The sequence below is a fragment of the Fistularia commersonii genome, chromosome 11 (assembly GCF_037954325.1).
Source record: "Fistularia commersonii isolate RoL2024-O1a breed Wild chromosome 11, RoL_Fcom_v1.0, whole genome shotgun sequence".
Lineage (NCBI taxonomy): Eukaryota > Metazoa > Chordata > Actinopteri > Syngnathiformes > Fistulariidae > Fistularia > Fistularia commersonii.
In genome coordinates, this window is record NC_141294.1 from 4,883,068 (window position 1) to 4,904,055 (window position 20,988).

The following is a 20,988-nucleotide window of genomic DNA, read 5'->3' on the forward strand; positions in this document are numbered from 1 at the left end:
ATGGATATCATTGAAGGAGGCAAAATACAACTTATCTTATGAAAAACCAGGCCTTTTTTTGGCTTATTTTAGAGAAACGTATGTATCAGTGGAAAACTTTTAATCCAGTAAAAATTAATCCAGCACAAGTCAGATATTCAAGTGTAACAGTCATTCCAGCATTATCGTATTTGTTCAGCATATCTTTCGAGATTCTTACAAAAATACCACAACTTGATTATTTATAAAATAACATTTAAGACTCAAGGTAAGTGAACTTGATTGACGACACATAACTGATAATCAGAAAAAAAAACATTGAAAATGGTTACAGATCTAAGACACTGAAATATGTACCAACAAAGACATTGTTCTTGGGAACACAATTAGACTAAAAAGTTAAAACATGAAATGAAGTGTTCTAAGTGCACGTTCAATAGGACCCGCTGAGTTAATTACAGGGAAGGTATGGATGGAAAAGGGTGGACAGTTTAGTGCATCTTCTTGAACCCTGTGGGATAATATTATATGTAGCTGGGGTTTATTCAGAACAATCATCACCATGCTTTCTCAAATACACATTTGTAAGGTATATTTCATGTGATTGTATAGCAAGTGACTGTTTTCTGAAAAACGGAAACAAATTCTGATATGTAGGATCACGTTGGGATAAAAAAAAAAAAAAAAAGCATTACTAGAGTAAAATGTTTTAGTACCGTATCTGCCTCTCAAATCTGCCGAGAAATACAACTTCGTTCTTGTTACAATATATAAGTAGATCAACCTATATATTCACAAGCTATATCATCAGCTAGTATCCCTTTTGTTTTTCTGAAATGTTTCCTTATTTATCTCTGGGATTTATTCCTATTAAAATCTTTCTAGCAACAATACAATTACTCAATATTAGACCAGCTATTTCAATGTATATATATATATAAAAATAACAACACATTAGTGGTTTGCCTTCTGCCAGTGAATAAAGCTTGAATATTTTTTTCAAGTTTTGAGGAACATTAGTACAAATCTATTTTTGAACGGGTGATTCACCAGAAGTTTTTGCTTGTGCTCATGTGAGTAGTTTCACAAACTGGTGCAATAACCGTGAGCGACAAGATATGTGGCACGTGTATCATCATCAGCAGCCTCATTTTGTCTTCATGGGGTCTTTCACCAGAGGACCTCGCGGGTGATTTTGTGAATGTTGTAACGCAGCAACTTCTCCTACAGTAGAAGTAATTGATTATTAATTCTGAAAAATGTCTACTAAACAGTATTAATTGAATACAACATAATGATGTGTAATGCAGTATCTGCTCCTGTGGCTCCTGCAGATGTTTCTATCACCTGCCGAGCCCTGAGTCTTGCAGTGGAAAACCAGCTCTGGCCTCATGTCCCTGGTTGTGATATGTATTCAGCCTGAAGGGTCGATGCATCAGTAGTGGCAGATTATGCCCTAAAACTCCAACTCCTTTGAAAGGGTTGGAATGGTTTCTTGAGGTTGAAGAAAATGAGTTGAGGTTTGAGACGGGGAGGTCTCTCAGGCAGGATAGCAGCTTTACTCTCTTCAGTGGGAAATCGATTGCGGTACACTTCTGGGTATGACTTTTGGAACTGAAAGGGAGAGGCACATTATCTGGGATGTTTAAACCTTGTCATAGATATGGAGGAAACAATTGTCAGAGGTAATAAGCTTCTTTTTACAACCAGAAAGGAATCTCTTAGCTTGTGATTTAAGCCTTATAGCTTAACAGGTACTTAAAATACAAAACATTAGACATATCAGGCTCCTACACAAAGATGCCAATTAAAACTCGAAGCATCAATTTGGGTCAAAAATTCCAAAAAACAACCAAACATTATGGTTTACTATTGCAACATAGATCATTCCTTTTTCAAGTTTCTTCATTCACTTGAAGGCGAACCTGTTTAAGTCTTTTCCTCTTGTCCTTGGCAGGCAGTTCCTTGTCTGCTATCAGGCCTTCCAGCAGCTGCTGCAGGGGCGTCTGTGTGCCAATCACCTTCTGTTCCTCTGAGTCCAGCCTGCTGATCTGTTTGCAGAAAGCTGGAGATGCACTGAAGTCTGTATCTGATCCTGCATATTTTATCTGAAGAAACAAGCAAAGCACAAAGGTATTCAAAAAAAAATCCCCAACATCATTTGGGGGTTTCTCTGATGGTATTCAATAATAAAAGGAAGAGATAACTAGCGTTGTTAGTCATATAGCCTTGACCAATTCCCTGTCTATCTATATAGTCTTGGACTTCTCACATAAATATAAAAAGACATCCAAAAGGGTCTCAGCTACAGTTATAATAAACACAAGATGAAGAACAACAACAATAAAGTGTTGTGGTTAAATACCATACCTTTCCATCATAATAATATGACGTAAAATGTCAAAGTGCAACAAAAGATTTCACAATTGAGGACATTCTCAAGCAGTTAAATCTTAATTCTTCATCTGTCCTGTGAACAATATCAAATGCTCTTTGCTGCTTGTCAGAAAAGCGTAGCCATCCCAAGTTAATATATTCTGTGAATTGATATAGCAAACAATTATAGAGAAGCTGCTATGTGAAATTTTTGAATATGTTGGCACCCAATTTTGGTAATATGAAGTTAACATTCACCATATTCAGATGATCATGCCTGTACATGTAAGTTTTGTAACAAATGAGTTTGAAACTTAAGAACAGTTAATGAAGACAAAGTCATATGGTGTGTGCACGGTGGTTTGCGTGTATAAACCTAATTTACAGCAAAATTAAGATAAAGCTCTGTTCTATTTTGATTCAAAACAGGCATGATCACAAGCCAATGTTAAATAAGTAATAAAAAACAACCCTATCAAGCTCTCATTTGTTGGTCAAACAGTGTTTGTCACAGTCAGTACAGTCTGTTCGCTTCTTTCTCTGATGCGTCTGCCAGATGGGAAGACACACATCAATAACAAAGCTGCTGAGAAATGCATTGCAAAAAGACTTCAGGAAAAACTTTGCCTTCCCCGACAATGCAGATCAAGAATGCAAGCTGTGTCCCTATGACTCCAATAATTAAGAGATTTAGAAATGTCACACAAGTAAATCCTCCTTGATCAGAGATCTAACCCCCCCCCTTTGTTCCTTAATATTTGCAATACATTTAAAAAGATTCCTAAAATTTAAGACCGTAGGTGGCAGATAACTAGCATTACATTTTCAGGAAAAGTCTGCAAACTACCTGTTGTAAGCATATTTAAAAAAAAAAAATGGTTTTATGCATTTCAAAAGCCAAGAGCTCATCATAGTTTATTTTTTTTATGATCTTGACCAATAAAAGAAGGGAGGATCACCTGCTAGGAACATTATCCCACATTATCTACAAATAACATTTTAATTTCTCAGTCAAGAAACATACTTGAAATACTGACCTGGGCTCTTCTGAGATGTGACAGGTGTTCCTCAACTTGACATCGTAACTTAGGAGGCACTTGGAAGATGGTATTGTGGTGCTCCATCATGAATGTCACCAGTTTTGTGGAAAGCAGCTCATCCAAGTCCATCTCATCAGCTGAACCCAGTACACAGTGAGAGAATGTCTGCACCATCTTGACAGAGAAAAGACAACAAAAACGTGGTTAAAAAAAAAAATCCAGCATCTCTGGAAATTTGAGGAACTTTGAATATACTGAATGATCAAGGTATATTATAAGGTGTGCTTGCATTGATTAAATCCTGAGAAGAGGACAGGCAGAAAATATGCTGGTATCACGATAGCCTTGATTTAAGTGAAGAAGACGAGGATCCTGTGACTAACATAAAAGGGTGTCTAATAATAATGATTATTGACTAAAAAGATAAACTTCTTTTCCTTTTGATTTTTCCCTTCAGGGGTCACCACAGCAAATCAACTTTCTCCATCTAACCCTATTCTCTGTATACTCTTTGTTCACTCTTCTCTTTGGTCTTCCTCTAGACCTCCTGCCTGGCAGCTCCAATTCCAGCACCTGTCTACCAATACATTCACTCTCCCTCCTCTGTACATGTCTGGCTTCTCTGACCTTCTCTTCAAACGTCTAATGTTCCGTCCCTCTGATGGACTCATTCCTGATCCTATCCATCCTCGTGCCTCCCAAAGAAAACCTCAACATCTTCATCTCTGCGATCTCCGGCTCTGCCTCCTGTCTTTTCGTCACTGTCACTGTTTCTAAACCATAAAGCATCATTGGACTCACCACTGTCTTGTTCACCTTTCCTTTCATTCTGGCTGATCGTCTCCTATTGCACAGCACCGCTGACACTTTTCCCCACCCATTCCAACCTGAACCCAAGATAAACTATGATCTGCAATTGTGCAGCATAGGGCGATGCCTCATTTATTCTACTTAGATGACTTTTTGATAAGAAGAACCAAGGATGTTATTATTTTCCTTCATAATGCCTGTGAGTTTTTTAAGTGGTGATTTAGCACACAACATAATGAGCACTTTGCCTCACTTGCCAGTCTACACAAATGCATGTTGACTTGACAAGAATTCCTGATACACGTGTAATTATGTTTGACAGCATTTCAGAAGCCATTATTCTAAAGGCTACAAAGGAGGACACAGGGGACTTCTCGCTTACTGTGTAAAGCACAGTGCAGGCATCATTATTTGCTTACAAACAAACACGGATATAATTGCCTTATTGCATTGCCTAGGTCAGACATTGTTTAAATATGAAGTATACAAAACCAATCATTGATTTGGTCATAAGCTTCAGTGCAGGCAAGTATCTTCTTACCGCAAGGTGTTATTGATCAATATGAACTCGGTATTACAAGTTGCTGTATTTTTTTCCTGCTACGGGGAAGAAACAATAGCAGCCAGTAACATGCCTCAAGACTGAAAACTGACAAGCTAACAATGTACATCCAAATAGGCTCATTATCATGAAACATGCAGCTCTTTTAGTTGAAAGGCTGTGTGCTGGGAAAAAAAAAAGTAGGAATAGGGCAAACCAGTCACTGAAGAATTACGCTAACATCTTTCCATTCTGTTGTGTAAAGAGTGTTTCACAATAGTTTTAGTACACACCAATATATAACATTCAAAACTTTGCAAATCAGTATTAAAATTGAATATTCAAGATTTTTCATTTGTCATAAATTCTTTTGCTGCTAACTTGTAACTTGTTTATCTATCATAGAACAGTTACATGAACCCAGTCTCCATGCAGTAATCATCCTATAAGATAAGGTGCTACTTTAGATATGACAAAAACTTAAGAAAAAAAAAAAAAAAAAAACACTGACTAAGAAAACATCTGAAAATGACCGAAACAAACTAAGCAGATGAAACAAATCTGGAGCATAATTGTTAGACATGTGTACCAATGTGCGGGTAGCAATGGCATCATTAAGTGGTGGGAGGTGAGGATTCTGGCAAACACGGGCCATGAGTCTAAGTAACAGCTGGAGGCGTCTTCGATTGGGCGGTGGCAGTAACAAAGAGCTAACTTGCAGAGCCTCAGCAGCAGTGCCTTGTTCTTGCAGCAGACCTACAGAGATAAGCAGAGGAGAAACCTTTTCTCTGAGGCCAATACAAGCTGGACAAAATGCACAAAAGACACAGGTGAGCAGAGAGTAGGACACACATTTAAGTAGTGGATCAACATCCAAGGGGTGCACTTACTGAGAATATTGACAAAGACTTCATATAGGTGGAAAGTTAGCAGGGGCTCTTTGAGTCTCTGAAAGTAATCTGCCACCGTTCGGAGCACATCCCTCTCGAAACCTGGATAAACTGGCTGTTTGGTTTCATTGCCGTTAGGCCCTAAGAGAGAAGAAGAACGCAGTGATAGTCCTCAAACATGGCTATCAGATGGTCACACGTCAAATAAATGCACATTTTTAAACTTCAGGTCAACACACTAGTGCACCAAGAAGGACTTATCTATTCATAGTCAGCCCATGTAAGTCTTATGCAAGTATTTTTGTCCTAGTTGTCATTCTGTTAACTATTTTTATTATTGTTGTTGTTGATATTCAGTTATCTGTTTTTTTTTTACCCTTGCTGTTGGTATTCTATTCTCATCCTGTTTATTTTTATCCTTGTTGTCACTCTGTTATCTGTTCTCATCCTTGTTATCATCTTTGTCCTTTCAATTGTCTCTTCTATTTATATTTATTAATATTGTTATTGATGCACTGCTGTGATGAAATGAATATGAATCAAAATGAATTTGAATCAAATGAATTTCCCCTACAGAGATGAACAAAGTATTACTTTATCTTATCTTAAGCTGCCAGGTACAGCCTTTGCTTAAATGTAGCTCACGCCTACCACTTGTTTTAGTCATGTTGCAAAATGACACAAGAGACAAGGCTCTTGGCCATTATTACTTCTACCAGGAAAAAAGGCATGCAAGCTTCCCACAAAGTATTGGATTGGGCACGTCTTAAAAAGCAGCTATCATGTAGTTAAACCATGGTAGGTGGAGAAGTGTGAGAATACCATGACAACCCATTGTCCCTGAAGATCTGCTAAAGCCAATTATCAAGGAGACATATATAAATATAGCATCTTAATTGGGCTTGGTATGATCAGCATATCACTCAAATTAAACCTATATGCCAAAACCCCCTGTTGGTCCAACAAATATGAACACCAGGCTCTAATCTAGTGAATTCTTTAAGGCCCTGCTGACTCTATAGCAGTCTGTCGCAACTCCTCAACCTTACAGAAAATATGCTGATAATCTGAGTGGATAAAATGGGAACTAACTATCCTCCATAACGGAAGATTAACACTGATTCATAGATGGACCTGAATTCAGAGGCCGTCTGTATACTTAAAAACCATATCTATAGATGCAATCGATACTGGCCTTATTCAATTCATTTTGTGAATAGAAACTCAAAAAAGTAGACATTCATGGTTCACGCCACAAGTAGTTCCATATAATGAAATGGACAGCATCAACCTTGAGTGCCTTGTCAAGTACAGAGGGCAGAATCTTAGTGATTGCTACAGTAGCTCCCTGAACCACAGTGAAAGAAAGTAAACTGGTAGTCTTTTGATTAAGAGAGCATCAAGAAGGATGCAATAATAAAGTGGTGTTGGTATGTCAGTAGAAAACTTGTACGCCAACAAGTCCATGCAACCGTTTTGGCTGCAGAACCAAGAGCCATGCCCAAGAGGAATGTTGCAACTCCCAAACTTTGCTGAGCCCTGAATTGAGAACAGTTGTTGTGAGTCTTGAAGAGAGAGCTCACTGTGAGTGGGGCAGGCTTGACGACAGAGCTCAATTGGCTTCAGACAGAAAAGTGCAAGTTTACGATATTTTTGGGAATTAGTTGCAGAAAATAATCAAGACACTGTGTGGTGCTTCATTGATGACTCTCCTGGTTTCCACTAATAAAAATAGTGCTGAAAAAAACAACCTCACTGGCCGAAACAAAGGCGCCAAACCAGTCATAAAAAACAGAATGGGATTTTCTATTTTGACATTAAACGCAGAAAATGAACACTTACAGTTGGCAAGGCATTTCATTGCTGATACCACCCAGTAAGGCATGTCCTCTGGAAAAGGAAGGACAAAAGTATTAGTCATTACATTCTAATCTTTAAAAATAAGCAATATTTATTTCAAGTGATGAACCTTACCAGCACTGCTCTCCAGGACGACGATTCCCGACTTATTAACACTGAACACATTGTGTACAATGTGTTTGCCTTTCACATGTGTTGGGTCTAACACCCCATCCAGTGTTGTTAGGCCCAGCACTCTCTGTAAACTAAAGCAGGATAAATGAATGAAAGGGAAACGCTACAGAAATGAACAATAATTTTCAATATGTTGAGTGTCACATACTGTGAAAGTGTCATTGATTTCCAGATATGGTCCACTTGTTGGGAAGTAATCTCTTTCCTGCGTATGAGTTTGCATTCATGCACATCTCCAATCGCGACACTGTGCCTTTTATTCCAGAAATCTGAGGTCTGCTCAGGAAAGATTGAGGACACATTTATTTTACCTTTGACGTCTTTTAACGTTGAACTTCTTTTAACTTTAACTTTGAGCGGAGAAGTCGGATGCCTTGCACATCAAATGCAAGTTATGACTTCCAAGTTCACCAAATTATATTTCTCAATCTTAACTTGACGCGAATAAATGTGTGCCCTGCCAAGTTTGTACGTTTTTGCAAAATTTGAGCACATCATGAGTCAAAGCAAGCATGAAAAGACGACACAATTCTCTCTCACCATGACAGCTGATTTGATGGGCGCAATGTTTTCCCGCTCTGGTAATTCTTCATAGTCATCCCAGCGAATGAGTCTCGGCAAGTCAGTTTCCTTAAACAGAGGCCTGCTTGGAAAAGATTTAAGGGGAGACAATGTGGGGAACCTGGGGAGAAAGTTGAGATGAAGGCTTAGTCACAAACTTAAGATCTGAGTAGTAAACAAGTAGAGACAATTTTCTTGAGTCTCCTAACAACCCTCAGTGGTTAAGATATGAGTCACTGTATCTTTTTTATTCTTGGGACACACATACTGTTCATTCTAGTCAGGCCAAAATTGTATTATTAATTTTTTCTAAACATTGGTCTATGTCCCTGTTTAGGAGCTCTTTGATTAATGTGCTGGCTGTAAACCATCTAGATGCAAGGAACAATCCTGGGAGTTCAAATTGGGAAATACATTGACCAGGACTGAATCATACAACCCTGTGGACAACCTCTACATACTGCATGCTAGCATGCTAAGGTGGGTATGAAAATATTTCATTGCTGGATGCTGGATTTCATTTTCCGTGTCATACCGCAAATGTCTTGCTTGTCTTTGCATGTTTCTGTCTGTACTGCATTTTACCTCATGGCAATGGACATGGATAAGTGGTTTTGTATTACTTAAAAAATGAATCTCCATCAACTCATCAAAGGAATCCACATCCAATTGTGGACTGTTCAAGGTTGCGTCATATCAACACATGTTGAGAATCTTAGCAACACATATATCACCTTCAATTTGATAGCAAATAGAATTCAAGGTTGAGGTTTTTTTCCTGATACATCAGAAAATTACAAGTAGTTGAAATTAGTTAAAGGTATGGTTTGCTGACCATATGTCCTTATTTTTGATCAATTTCCAAGACATTTATCTGTAATCATATCGATCTATGGTGGCAAATCAAAACAACATCGAGAGATTATAAACTTCATTTTAAATATCTTTTAATCACACAGAAATTCACAGGAGAATAAAACACGTTTAAAAAGGAAAATTTGTTCTGGAACCACTCCCTTTCATTTTGGATAATGACAAAAACAGGAGATTTTTATCCATAAAGTACCTTCACAGATGTTAGGCCAGCTAATGGGACTGCCTTGTTAACGCTGAGGTTTAGGTTGGATCTGTCAGTCAGTACGAGAACCACTTACAAGTGCACAATACTACAAGTTAATAAAAATTGGAACACATATATTTTAGATGCACACTTTATACAAACTGGGTATTGAACATTCATTCCACTCCTCAGAGCAGCTAGAGTGCAAAAAGCCAGAGGGTTTTAAACCTTTTGCATTTGTTGTAAGACACTGTTAAAACACAATTCATATGGTAAGTTATGTATTTCACTTAAAAGGTATAGCCCAATTAATTTAAAGTATATTTTTTCCATTTTTCTTTTGGATCACGAATTAGCAATCTCTCAAATAAATTGAAGTCTAAACTTTTTTTGATTGTATCTGAACTTTCCTGATTCAAAATGCACCCGTTTTCTGACACCGATGTTCATGATGTAGCTGTCTACAGTGCTCTTTGAGAAATCAAGACCAATGAAATATTTTTTTGGATGAAAATTTATTCAAGAAGAAACATGCAGACAATACCTGTACAGCTGACCGTTGTCTTCAAAGTCCTCTGTCCCATGGCGTCCTTTGATATCTTCGATGACATGAGCCTTGAGAAACTTTTTTAGAAGCTGCAAAGTCTGGAAGCGAGTTACCTCTGGACCAAAGTTGCCATTGTGCCTCAGCAATTCATGAAGATAATCTACAGCCTCAGAGCCAGAGAAACTGCTTTCATAGTAGCGGAAGTGTGCCCAGTGTCGTCTCAATGGCATGCCACCGCGGAAGAGTTTAATCATTTCATTCCACTGCAAAAACAAACAAAAAATGGGAATGGGTTAAGAAATGCCAATATATGATTTATCTTAGACACTGAATTGCAATAAGGAAAAAGAATTAACTTCTGCACCTCTTCCCCTGACAAATATACTAGAAATGTATTACCTGTACTCAGTACCTATCAGAAGCTGCATAGTAATGCCAAGCAATTGATAACCATGCAAACAATTTAGTTAGAGCGCAACTGACCAAACATGGTGTACCTACATCAATCAAAGCACAGTTTAGCATAAAGTGTTGTGTAAAAAAGAAGTTTTCCATCGGTACATATAGACGTCTGTACATCATGATGTAACGTGTCTTTAGTGGGTCTATTTGCTCTATAGGCTAATAATATACTAAAACTAATGTAAATCAGGCTCCTCAGTTACATATACACAGTTCACCTATTCACCCTATCAACTGCTTGATAAAGCCTGTATAAGAGCTTTGATAACTATTTGATGAATATGAAATCAGACAATCTGTTTCCAGTTGCATGAATGAATTACTTTAATGCAAGGTTCAAGTTTCTGCATATAAGAAATGCATCCAATACTTGTGAACACCATTCAATTGTTGAGAAACGCCTCATTTTTTTAACCTTTTATTTGTATTTTGTAATAGCCATTGTTTGTTTAAAGACATTTGAGAACTTCCTATTTCAGGAACACATGAGGACAGGTCTCAACTAATTGAACATTAAGCAACATGTTTCTACAAACTGCACAAGGACATTTAAAACTTGAACTATGAACAGTGTTCAACAACCATTGCACAAGTTGAATCCTGACAACTAATGAAGGGAAGACAAGTCGGCACACACTTCATCCCCTCAGCAGTTTGTTCCTCAGTGTATATCCTAAAGGAGACCATAAAAATATCTGAAACCATGTAAGGATTACTTTAATACCCCTTGTTCTGGCCTCATTTGTTACTAATTACGTAAATATATCGGCAATCAACAAACACACACAGAATGGAGGCTGTCATGGTGCAAACCAGATCATTAGTCTCAAGCTTTCTATCTACACCTTCTGAGTGAAGTCTTCCAGTGACAAGAGAAAAATTAGACAAGCAGGTAAAAGCATAGATAAAAACTTTACTAAACACAACAACATAAGATCCCACAATCAAACTGAATAAATGACCAGACAGGTCTAAATGGGCTAAACAGAGAGGGGGCAAAGACCAGTGGTAGATGAGATAGAAATGGCCTTTTCATGGAATAATGCAAACAATGTTCTGTTTTAGAAAAAAGATGGTGAGATAACATTGGTTGTAACTCTCCATCATGTTTCTTAAAGGGCAGTAGGGGCAGTGTGAGTTTTCTTCATTATATTGTTTTTTTGGTTAAGACAAGGAAGAGCTTTTCACATTATTTATTAAATGCACTTAAGTCCACTGCAGAGGTGCATAAACACCGTCCAAAAAATATGACTGGTCATCCTGTCCCATCACTTGATGACATCTATAACACACGCTGCCTCAGGAGAGCCCACTGCATCCTCAGAGATCAATTCCACCACCTACTTCAACTGATGCCATCAAGAAAGCGGTTTAGGACAATTAATGCAAAAACAGATTGAAAAACAGTTTTTACCCCAGAGCAGCCATCACACTAAATTTTGATACAACCCTGAACAAATATAGTACGGTGCAAAAAAACATGTTTTTACACTATTCACCTTTTTACTTCTTTACTTTTTTCTTTCTACATATCTATCTTTTCATTCTTCTAGTTGTTATTTATATAGTTTTATATTGTTGGTCTTAAATCTCTAACCCAGAGATGCTGCTCTTTGTTGTATTGCAGCGCTGTCCTGCTTTTTAAGGCTGTTCTTTGTCTGTTTTGAGAGCTGCTATCTCTAAATTTAATGACAATAAATGTCTGGAATCTTGAAGAATATTTGCCCTCAGTGATTGAAACCGATCATAATAAATATTGAAATAACAGTGAAAAACAAGAATAAATGATATAAAAGATATAGAAATGACTTCTCCCTTTTGCATCAAACACTGATTTCATTTTCTCTATTTTTCATACTTAATGTGTATGAGCGAAAAGTGTTACATGAACTAAATGTTCATGTAACATATTAGTGACAACATTAATGTTGTATAATATTAATGTTGGATTAATAATAATCCGGTTGCAGGAGTTTAAATGCCCCTGTCTCCTTCAGAAAGATGAACACAGCTGACAACAACAAATCAGTGTTGAATATGGATCCAGAAGATTTACATAATACTCAATGTGTAATACCTTAATGCACTTTCTAACAATAATAAGGGTTTACACAAGAGAATAAGGGCTATGCTGAAAGCAAATCTCAAAGTTTGCAAAGCTTGGGCATATTTGTTTTATTCAGATTTATTTGACAGGAGCGACACAAGCAGGACTACCAATCGCATTGTTTTTCGTTGAGGTGCGTTCGACTATATGATTTTATTCTCAGCATTTTTAGTTGGCGCTCTATTTAGCAAATTTAAAGTTGGGAACTTGAACGGAGCTTGGTCTGAGTTGACTGCGAACTGGCTAATTACAGTCATGACGGTACGTTATAACGTACGATGCTCTTTTTATTTGTGTTTAAACATAAAGTATCGGATTAAACTTATGAACTACACTTATTTCACGAAGATACAAAGCGTATGGGGTGAAAAGGAAAAAGAAGAAATAGTGATGTGGTGGAATTTCGCCGATGTAAATGAATTCAAATGAATTCAACTCAACGCGACTCACCAGCTTCGTTGCCCTGTACGGACCCGGTCCAATAACACTGCCTCCCATCCTGATACCGTCGACCCACTTCACTCTTATGGTCTTAAGGAAGCATTTATATGAGTTAATTAAACTTATATCTATACATTAAGGCTCAACACCGTATTTAAGAGGAGAAGTCCAGGCTTTGGGTTGATACGTTGCGGCCAACTTTGAATCTCTTGCGTAATAGTCGCTGAGGTTTCTGATTGGACGACGAGCCGCTACGTCACAGCCAGGAATGCGCCTTCTCAACCGGCAGACGCAGACAAGTGCACCGTGAGTCACAGCGAAAATAAACATTTGGTGTCTGCCAGGGTTTATAAATTATTGGAAAAAAAAAAAACGTTTTACTCAATGCACAATAATCAAATGTGGTTTAATGTAACTTATCAAAAGAAAAGGCATATTAGATTCACAGAGTTTAGTCGGAAGTGTGATTGGACGCAATGCTTGCAAACATGGAGGAAGTAACAATATCCGGAAAGATAAGTGTTGACTGAACTAATTTTCCTGATTTGTTATGGAAGCAGGTTCTTTAATGCCGAGCTTAAGAAGCCTCTTTGTGAGAGGTGAAATATCTTCAAGAAAAGAGGCAAATCCTGCTATCACAATTTTTTTCTGCCAATATCAATATGCCCTTGATAATTAAAGATCCTTACATGCATTAAAAAAGAATGTCAAAGCTAAATTTTAGAACGATTTGACAGCAACACAGTATCTTAAATTATATTTAGGTGCAACTTGTCCACTTTCTGCTGTGAGTGGTTGACATTTCCCACTGTGGGATGATTCAAGGAATATTCTCTGCTATTCTATTATGAATTATCAGTTAAAATTATACTGTATAATGGTTTTATCATTTAAATTATAAAGTTATTATACATCTGAATTTCTGCCAAGTGTTGTCTACAAATTATAAATTTGAGAGATAGGCTTATATTATGAAATGCTGAGACTATTTTGAAATCAGGCTAGGTTTTATCAATCAAGATACTGGAAAGACAATGTTTGAAAATCTATTCTTACAACACTATTTATTTATTATCGTTACCTCCACATGGATAATGCATAATGCATAATTAGATATTTCAACATTGAACACGGGGGTGGATTATTTTTAATGCGAAGAACTTCCACGGGTACACACATTCCAAAAGTTTGACAAATAATCGTTGTGGTATTAAAGGCTTTTCTGGCAGCTGCCCTTGCCAAGCTCAAATATAAGTAAGAATTTTGAAGTTACATAAGCGTGAGAGGCAGGGTTCCTCTAGCCTGGCAGTTTTATCTGTCTGTGCAGCTGACAGAAAAGACGCCTATGCCATCTCAGTGTGCTATGAGCTTCAGTCTGACATTTTCACACGTTGGCCACTTTAAAACAGGTCTCTCTAATCTGATACATATTCTTACCTGCCGTCTTGTTCTTGAGTCATTGGTTAGTGATCAGAGCAGGAGAGGAGTGAAGAGGACACATGTGAAGATACTGAAGGTCCCCCAAAGGGAGGAATAAAAGGGAAACTATAGTCACAACTGGCAGGGATTTTGCTATTCAGAGAGGGGCACAAATAGAAGGTATTTGTGCCCATGGTTTTGACAAATGAGAAATTTGAGAAATGTGTTTTCAAAAAAGACCATTGGAGACCATGTGTTTGTCAGTATTCCGCAGCTCAGTGTCAGAAGTGAAGATGCATTATTCAGTACAGTTGATGCAATACAATAAAATACAGTGCAATACAATACAATACAACACAGTACAATACAATGAAATACACTACAAAACAGTTAATACTTTTGATCATCTTTTGCAAATCAAAACACTGATGAGTTTGAAGTATTCCACATGAGTTCATTCAAAATGTTGTAGCAATGTCAGATCAGGTTTTAAGTGGGTTATATAAGTTACACCTGTTTATTTTTTTACTCCACACGCATCTGACGATACATTATATCACGCGTCTGCCGAAAGCTGTCAAGAGTGTCTAGTTCTCCCTTTGTCCCTGTATTTATTTCGATGATCACCTTTTTTATTTGTTGTACACATATATGTATGAGCTTGGTATTAATCTTTTCTAACTCTCAGAAAGAATGTGCCTGACATTTTACCAACATGTCCCTAAAGATGTTTAAAAACATTTTTGTCATGTCTGTCCAATCAGCTTTCTCTGTCGCAAAAATCTCAAATAACATTGATGGCATGGTATATAATAAAACAATTCAAAAAGAAAATGACACAATGATCCATGGAACTGTATTGGGAATGTAATTCAACCCAATACTGGACATCAACCAAATCTCTCATATGGGCCTGCCAGTTTACTCAGGGACTGTTGTTTTGGATGACAAGAGGTAATTGGCAACCATGCTGAGATGTCACGGAACACAAAGCAGTGTCTCTCTGTCACAGTGTGTACTTGTCATGAGTGTTCCCAAGGGGAGAGATTGCATACCTCAAGAAGGTAGCAAGTGTCATGTATTGCACTGAGGGGATTCTTTGATATCAAAACAAACTGAAAAGCACAAATGATGTTCCATTTCAGTACTAAACACATTAATGAAAATCATTTAAGAAGGGAAAGATTAGTAAAGCCATTTTAAATTTGACCATATTTGTCAAATTACTGTTATGATTTCACGACAGAACATTTCCTGTTTGCTTACGACGGGCCCCTGACATCTTTTTACGTCACGCTATGGACTAAGTTCTGGAAAACCAAAGACATCTGCTCGAGATCTCTTGATTTTAAGAGCAACACTGTTCTGCTGGAGGCTGAGGACCTATTGTCTTGGTCACACTCTACAGTGTAATACACACTGCTCCACTTGGCAAAGGGCTTGTGCTTTCTTTGAAGAGACAAGTACTTTGGGAGAGTCAGTCATCATACATAGTCTTCAGTTCATTTATTTTCAAGTATCCTTGAGTCTTTGAGTGATGAGAAATTGAGACAGAGCCAATTTATCCAGGCTTGAAACTAACACAGCTTTACTGAAATCAGCAGATTTAGAGTTGAGTCAGAACTGTTTTTTTTTTTAATTTTTTTATATTCATCCATTCATAATCTTCCTCATGTGATACTGCATTATGTTGTGAGATGACTATCCTATTGAATAATGTACAAGAATTAATATACAGATGTCTGTGTTTACATTTCTTATGGTGTCAAAGGTAGACACAAATGCACTGCAAGGAGACAGAATTGTAAATGTTCAAAATTGTACTGGTCTTCATTTGCATTGACTCTAGGTTTAGCCCATATATTCATTACATATTAGTCAAGAGGTCCACAGACATCTAACATGCCATCAAGCAAGTATATGAAATTCTCCATATTTTGATGATTCGTAGCTTGATTTCAGGCAAGTTTTTTTTTCGTCATCCTGTGCTTGATCTTTATTTTTTGTAAACCTGTGATGTATTTGTACAAGTGCTATTCCATGTATGCGTAAGCTCTTTTGAAATTGTATTTTTGTCTAAATGTGAATGAATACAATAAAAAAAATAAACTTTAATTATTGATGACAATGACAGTGTTGTGCAGTAGTGCCAATAACAAAAAACATATAACATTTACAGCAACAATATTGATGAAAACATCATGCATTAGGACTTATTTGAATTCTGGATGACTTCAATTAAACAGACGATTCTGGTGCGTTTGATTCAATTGTATTTTGCCTGGACTTTTTAATTAGGTAAACCATTAGGGAAACATCTAATCTAAACATACAAGAAATACAATCACATCTTCCCCTTCAAGTATAATGTCATTGAAACTAATTCTTCCTACACACAGCTTATAAGCTCAAGAAGCTTGGGAAAGAAATGATTTTGTCATGAGGCACTGAGATATTGTCAACCTTTCATTAATGGGAGTTATTGAGTTTGTCATTTATAGGCAGCATAATAAATCACTTTGTCTAAGCATCAGTTTTATTTAAGGTTTGTTATAAGCAAATAAGATAAGGCAAAATAGTTATTTGTTCATCCCAGGACATGGCAATTGTAGATAAGACCAAAAGACGCATTATTCAATTTGACACTTTAACATGGAGGTAGTTGTAAAGTCACACAGAAAATGCATGCTCATATTAGACGATATTATCAAATATTTCTCTGTCAGAATTTTTTGGTCTTTTTTTCATTTTCATTGTCAGCAGGCATAATTTTTCTGAAACAGAAGAGGTCAATTTTTATGAATATTAACTTAAATTAGATTGAATAATTGAAAATAAAACATTTTTATCTTTCTGTTGATTTGTTTTGGCTTGTTAAATAGCATATTTGATGTTATGAATATTGTTATTTTTGCCTTGTCCACAGAGGATCATACTCAGATGCAGGACGACCACTAGCTTTCTTATTAGTGATGATTTCCCCTTACATGATGTAAAAGGAGCAATTTTTATATGAGGGTAAAACTGGGTAATGACTTGGAATAGTTGAGTGTTGAGATGTGAAAAGATATATTTGTTTGCCATCAAGCAGACATCATTTTGCTTTGTGAATTTTCTTTCTTGATACCAAAGATTATTTCATACAGTTACCTCAATGGGATGACCCTGTTGTCTGGGGATCCGGAGCCACATCATGCTCCCCGCAGAGAATGATAATACTTTAATAAAATACCTCAGACAACAAAACAGTGAAAGTAGCAAATGTCTTATGATTTACATAGCACATTGAAACTGTCAAATGCCATATTACTTTTACCATTATCAACCAAAAGTCTCATTTTAAGCGAAATAACATAGACATAGTAATTCAGGGGGCTGTAAAATAATGAAGAAAGCACTATGCTCTTATATGGACTCATTGTAAATGTTACTGTTTTCCTTGTTTGTATGTAGAAATCATGGCTTGATGAGTTGGTCTTCACTCCAGCAGCACCTGATTGACAAAAAGAACATCTTAACTCCAGAATGGAACAGAAAGTGATTTCATTCGCCTCCTTCGAAAGCTGCCTGCTGACATGTGAGTATTTTCCATCAATACACACACACACAAGCAAGCAAGAGCCTCAACTAGTAAGTGTATCCTGCTGTCTCAACTGGGAGACTGATTGCATGTGGGCATGAGGTGAAATGGACCACTTGAGCCGATTTCACCGAAATACAAATACATCCAATTAAGTTCCACAAGGTTTAGGGTTTTGTCATTCCCTGGAGGTTCATCTTGTCATGATGAATATGTTCTTCTATTTGCTTCATGATAAGATTCAAGATGCATGGTAATTAATTACTTGCAGCTGTGTCTGTTTTTATACCAGCACCATCCCTGTCACAATGTGTCCAGAAACCACAAATGTGGTTATTATTGTTTGCAATTCTCACAGAGTTTTATGTAAAAATTACCACATTAAAATTCATTAATTGCTTGCAGCAGCAGTCTCTCCTAAGACACATAGAGAAATTTAAGTTATATCAAATCTCTATGTTGCAAAATAATGAGAGTGAGTCTTCCAAATGACCATGAACAAGGCAACTTAAATTATGTTATCTTTTATATTATGTCCATTACTTCTTGATTGCATCCGAATGTTATTCTTTTACAAAGGGTAGGTGACAGTTTTTTCAAAAGTTTTAATTCATATTCCGTGTGTAAACAACCATTATTCAGTAATCCGCTGTCATGTAACAGGTTCACCATCCTTTTTCAAAAAGACCAATGTTGTCCATCTTTCAAGCTCCCAAGGTCTGTTGACAACATGTAAGGTGAAAAGAGTATTACTTCTCTCTGGAAATTTAATCAGAAAAGCTGTTAATATTTAAAGTCAAAATGAAAATAGCAATACCATTAAATCATTAATATTTTACTTATTCTGCATAGCACTTAGATTCAGTGACCGTTTCCTCCCTCACTTTGGTCAAAATCTGATCAGTGTACTTGCACTCTGCACTCTGTTGTATAATATAACTTTCAATAAAACATCTGTAAAATTACTCTCATTAAAAATGTTCCAGGCACTTCCCATGGAAGGAAATCGCATTATCTACAAAATACACCAAAAGATAAAGTTTTCCTCTGATAACAGACATGTTAATCATTTTAATGGGCCTGAAAAATGTTACATTTCAGTTAAAGGGACTGCTTCAGATGCTTGATATATCTGGACAGCATGGGGTTTCGGACTTGAGTCTCGGTCTTGGGTCTCAGGTCTCTGGTTCCTGGTCTCCAGTCTGAATGGGAGGGCATGGCAGTGTCTTGCGTGCTGCTGACCTGATGGGCATCACACTCCATTCTACAGTCCTGTCTCTGGTCTTAAATATCCAGATTCCGGGCTCCAGTCTGTGGTCTCCAGATGCATAGGGATGATTGAGGTTAGCTAGGGACTGAACCTAACGTAGAAAAACAAAATGGATATGTAGGGACCATGCCTTATGGGGTTTTACCCTTCGGTTTTTAAGAATAAGAATAAGAATAAAAATAAGAACAACTTTATTTATCCCGAAGGAAATTGTTGTGCCAGAGTTTCAAGTAAAACGTAACAATAATAAATAATAGTAGGAAATTGTATGAACAGTAAAAACAAAGGGGGGGAGAATAAGAAATACAAATAAAACTATAAAGTGTCAAAGTCAAGGCTATAAAGTGATTTAAGGTCTTAAGTGCAAAGATTTGATTTGATTTTCCGATCTGTGGTCTCTGGATGTGTAGGGAAAAAAACATGGACACTGTATGAAGGACTAAGCTTGAAGGAGGTTCACCATTTCGTCTCTGGTCTGCGGTCTTTGAATGCGTAACGAACAGGCGAGGCTATGAAGGGACTGAACCTGACGGGTTAGAACTTCGGTCCGTGGTCTCCGGATGTGTGGGGGCAAATGAGGATACATGAGGCCTAAACCTGACGGAGGTTCACATTGTGATTTCTGGTCAGCGGTGGCTGGTCTGTGGTCACCAGTCTCCAATCACTGGTCACCGGATGGATAGGAGCACGTTCAGAAGACATGGAGATTGAGTGACGAATGACCTGGCAACCGGTGAGACTCTGGCTCCCACTTGTGAGTGCTCACTGATTGTCGTTCATTTGTGGCAGCAGATTCCCATTGGCAAACACCAACACCGAATGTCTGAGCTGTTTCATATCCACATGTACTTGTACATAGACTACCATGACCTGGATGATCGAGAATCCTCCCAGACGTTGCGATGCAATTATTTGATAAATGTAGCAGCAGGGAAACATTTGTGGTGCCTCATAATGCCAAAAGCTGATTTTCATCCATTTTCAGCGCAGCCACAGAGCAGGACACAGTCTCTAGCAGGCTATCACGGGTTCAGTTTAGCCCTTAGTCCAATGCTTGTGCAACTTTCAAGCTACATGTTCAGCTCAAAGTCATAGATGAAGCTCTGCAGGGCAGAAAAATCTCATGCTGTTTATTGTCTTGAAACACGTCTTCAGCAGCTGCACATAGTGGCTTAGCGGTGGCTCAGTGATTGTTTGACCAAGCAGTAGATTTTTATCCACTTAGCAGGGCGTTCCCAAGTTTGGTTGATTGCAACATTTACTTGAAGTAAGAAGGAATTACATAAATATTACATAATCCCATAGGTTTTGCCCATAACAAACAGTACAATGAGAAATAACTAATCACACCTTAAATCAATTGAATACTCTAAATACAGCAAGTCAAAGTTAGCGTTTAAGATCACATAATTCGGCGGCACGTTGGCGCAGCGGTTAGCGCTTCGGTCTCACCGCACGAAGGAGTCTGGATAAGCGGCAAACGATGGCTGGATGGATGGATGGTAACATAATTACTCACTTTCTTGCTGGTTCTGTGCTCGTAATTGTTTGACCACAATCTGTGAAACCTATAAGATAATTCATACATATCTGTTTGAGTAGGTCGACCAGTTGAGTTGGACTTACTAACCAAATCTAGTCAGTGTCCAGTGTTGTAGTGTCATGACCTGGATCAACTAAGAAAAGTAATTTCAGTCAAAAAAATACAGGAGAACAAGTAACTTCAACACTGCCAGTGTTCTTCAGACAGAATAATGAAAAGGTTGGAGCTTTCCCAAACCATGGTGAGGATCCCAAGACCTAAGTGGTCACAATCTGGTCCAGCATTGGTGTTCAGAGATTTGTGATCCTCGTTTTTGAAAACAAAGTGG

At 37.5% G+C, this 20,988-nt stretch overlaps 1 protein-coding gene across 1 annotated transcript; it reads right to left on the reverse strand.

Annotated features, from left to right (window-relative positions):
* Positions 1 to 85: 85 nt before the first annotated feature.
* Positions 86 to 13,032, reverse strand: LOC147229274 (DEP domain-containing protein 1B-like). Its single transcript, XM_086154611.1, has 11 exons — positions 12,858 to 13,032; positions 9,836 to 10,101; positions 8,211 to 8,352; positions 7,819 to 7,946; positions 7,611 to 7,741; positions 7,479 to 7,526; positions 5,637 to 5,777; positions 5,336 to 5,502; positions 3,393 to 3,569; positions 1,905 to 2,087; positions 86 to 1,593 (listed from the first exon to the last, which is right to left on the reverse strand). The coding sequence occupies exons 1-11, from the start codon at positions 12,903 to 12,905 to the stop codon at positions 1,429 to 1,431; spliced, it is 1,596 nt and encodes a 531-aa protein (XP_086010737.1). The 5' UTR covers positions 12,906 to 13,032; the 3' UTR covers positions 86 to 1,428.
* Between the last annotated feature and the right edge of the window lie 7,956 nt (positions 13,033 to 20,988).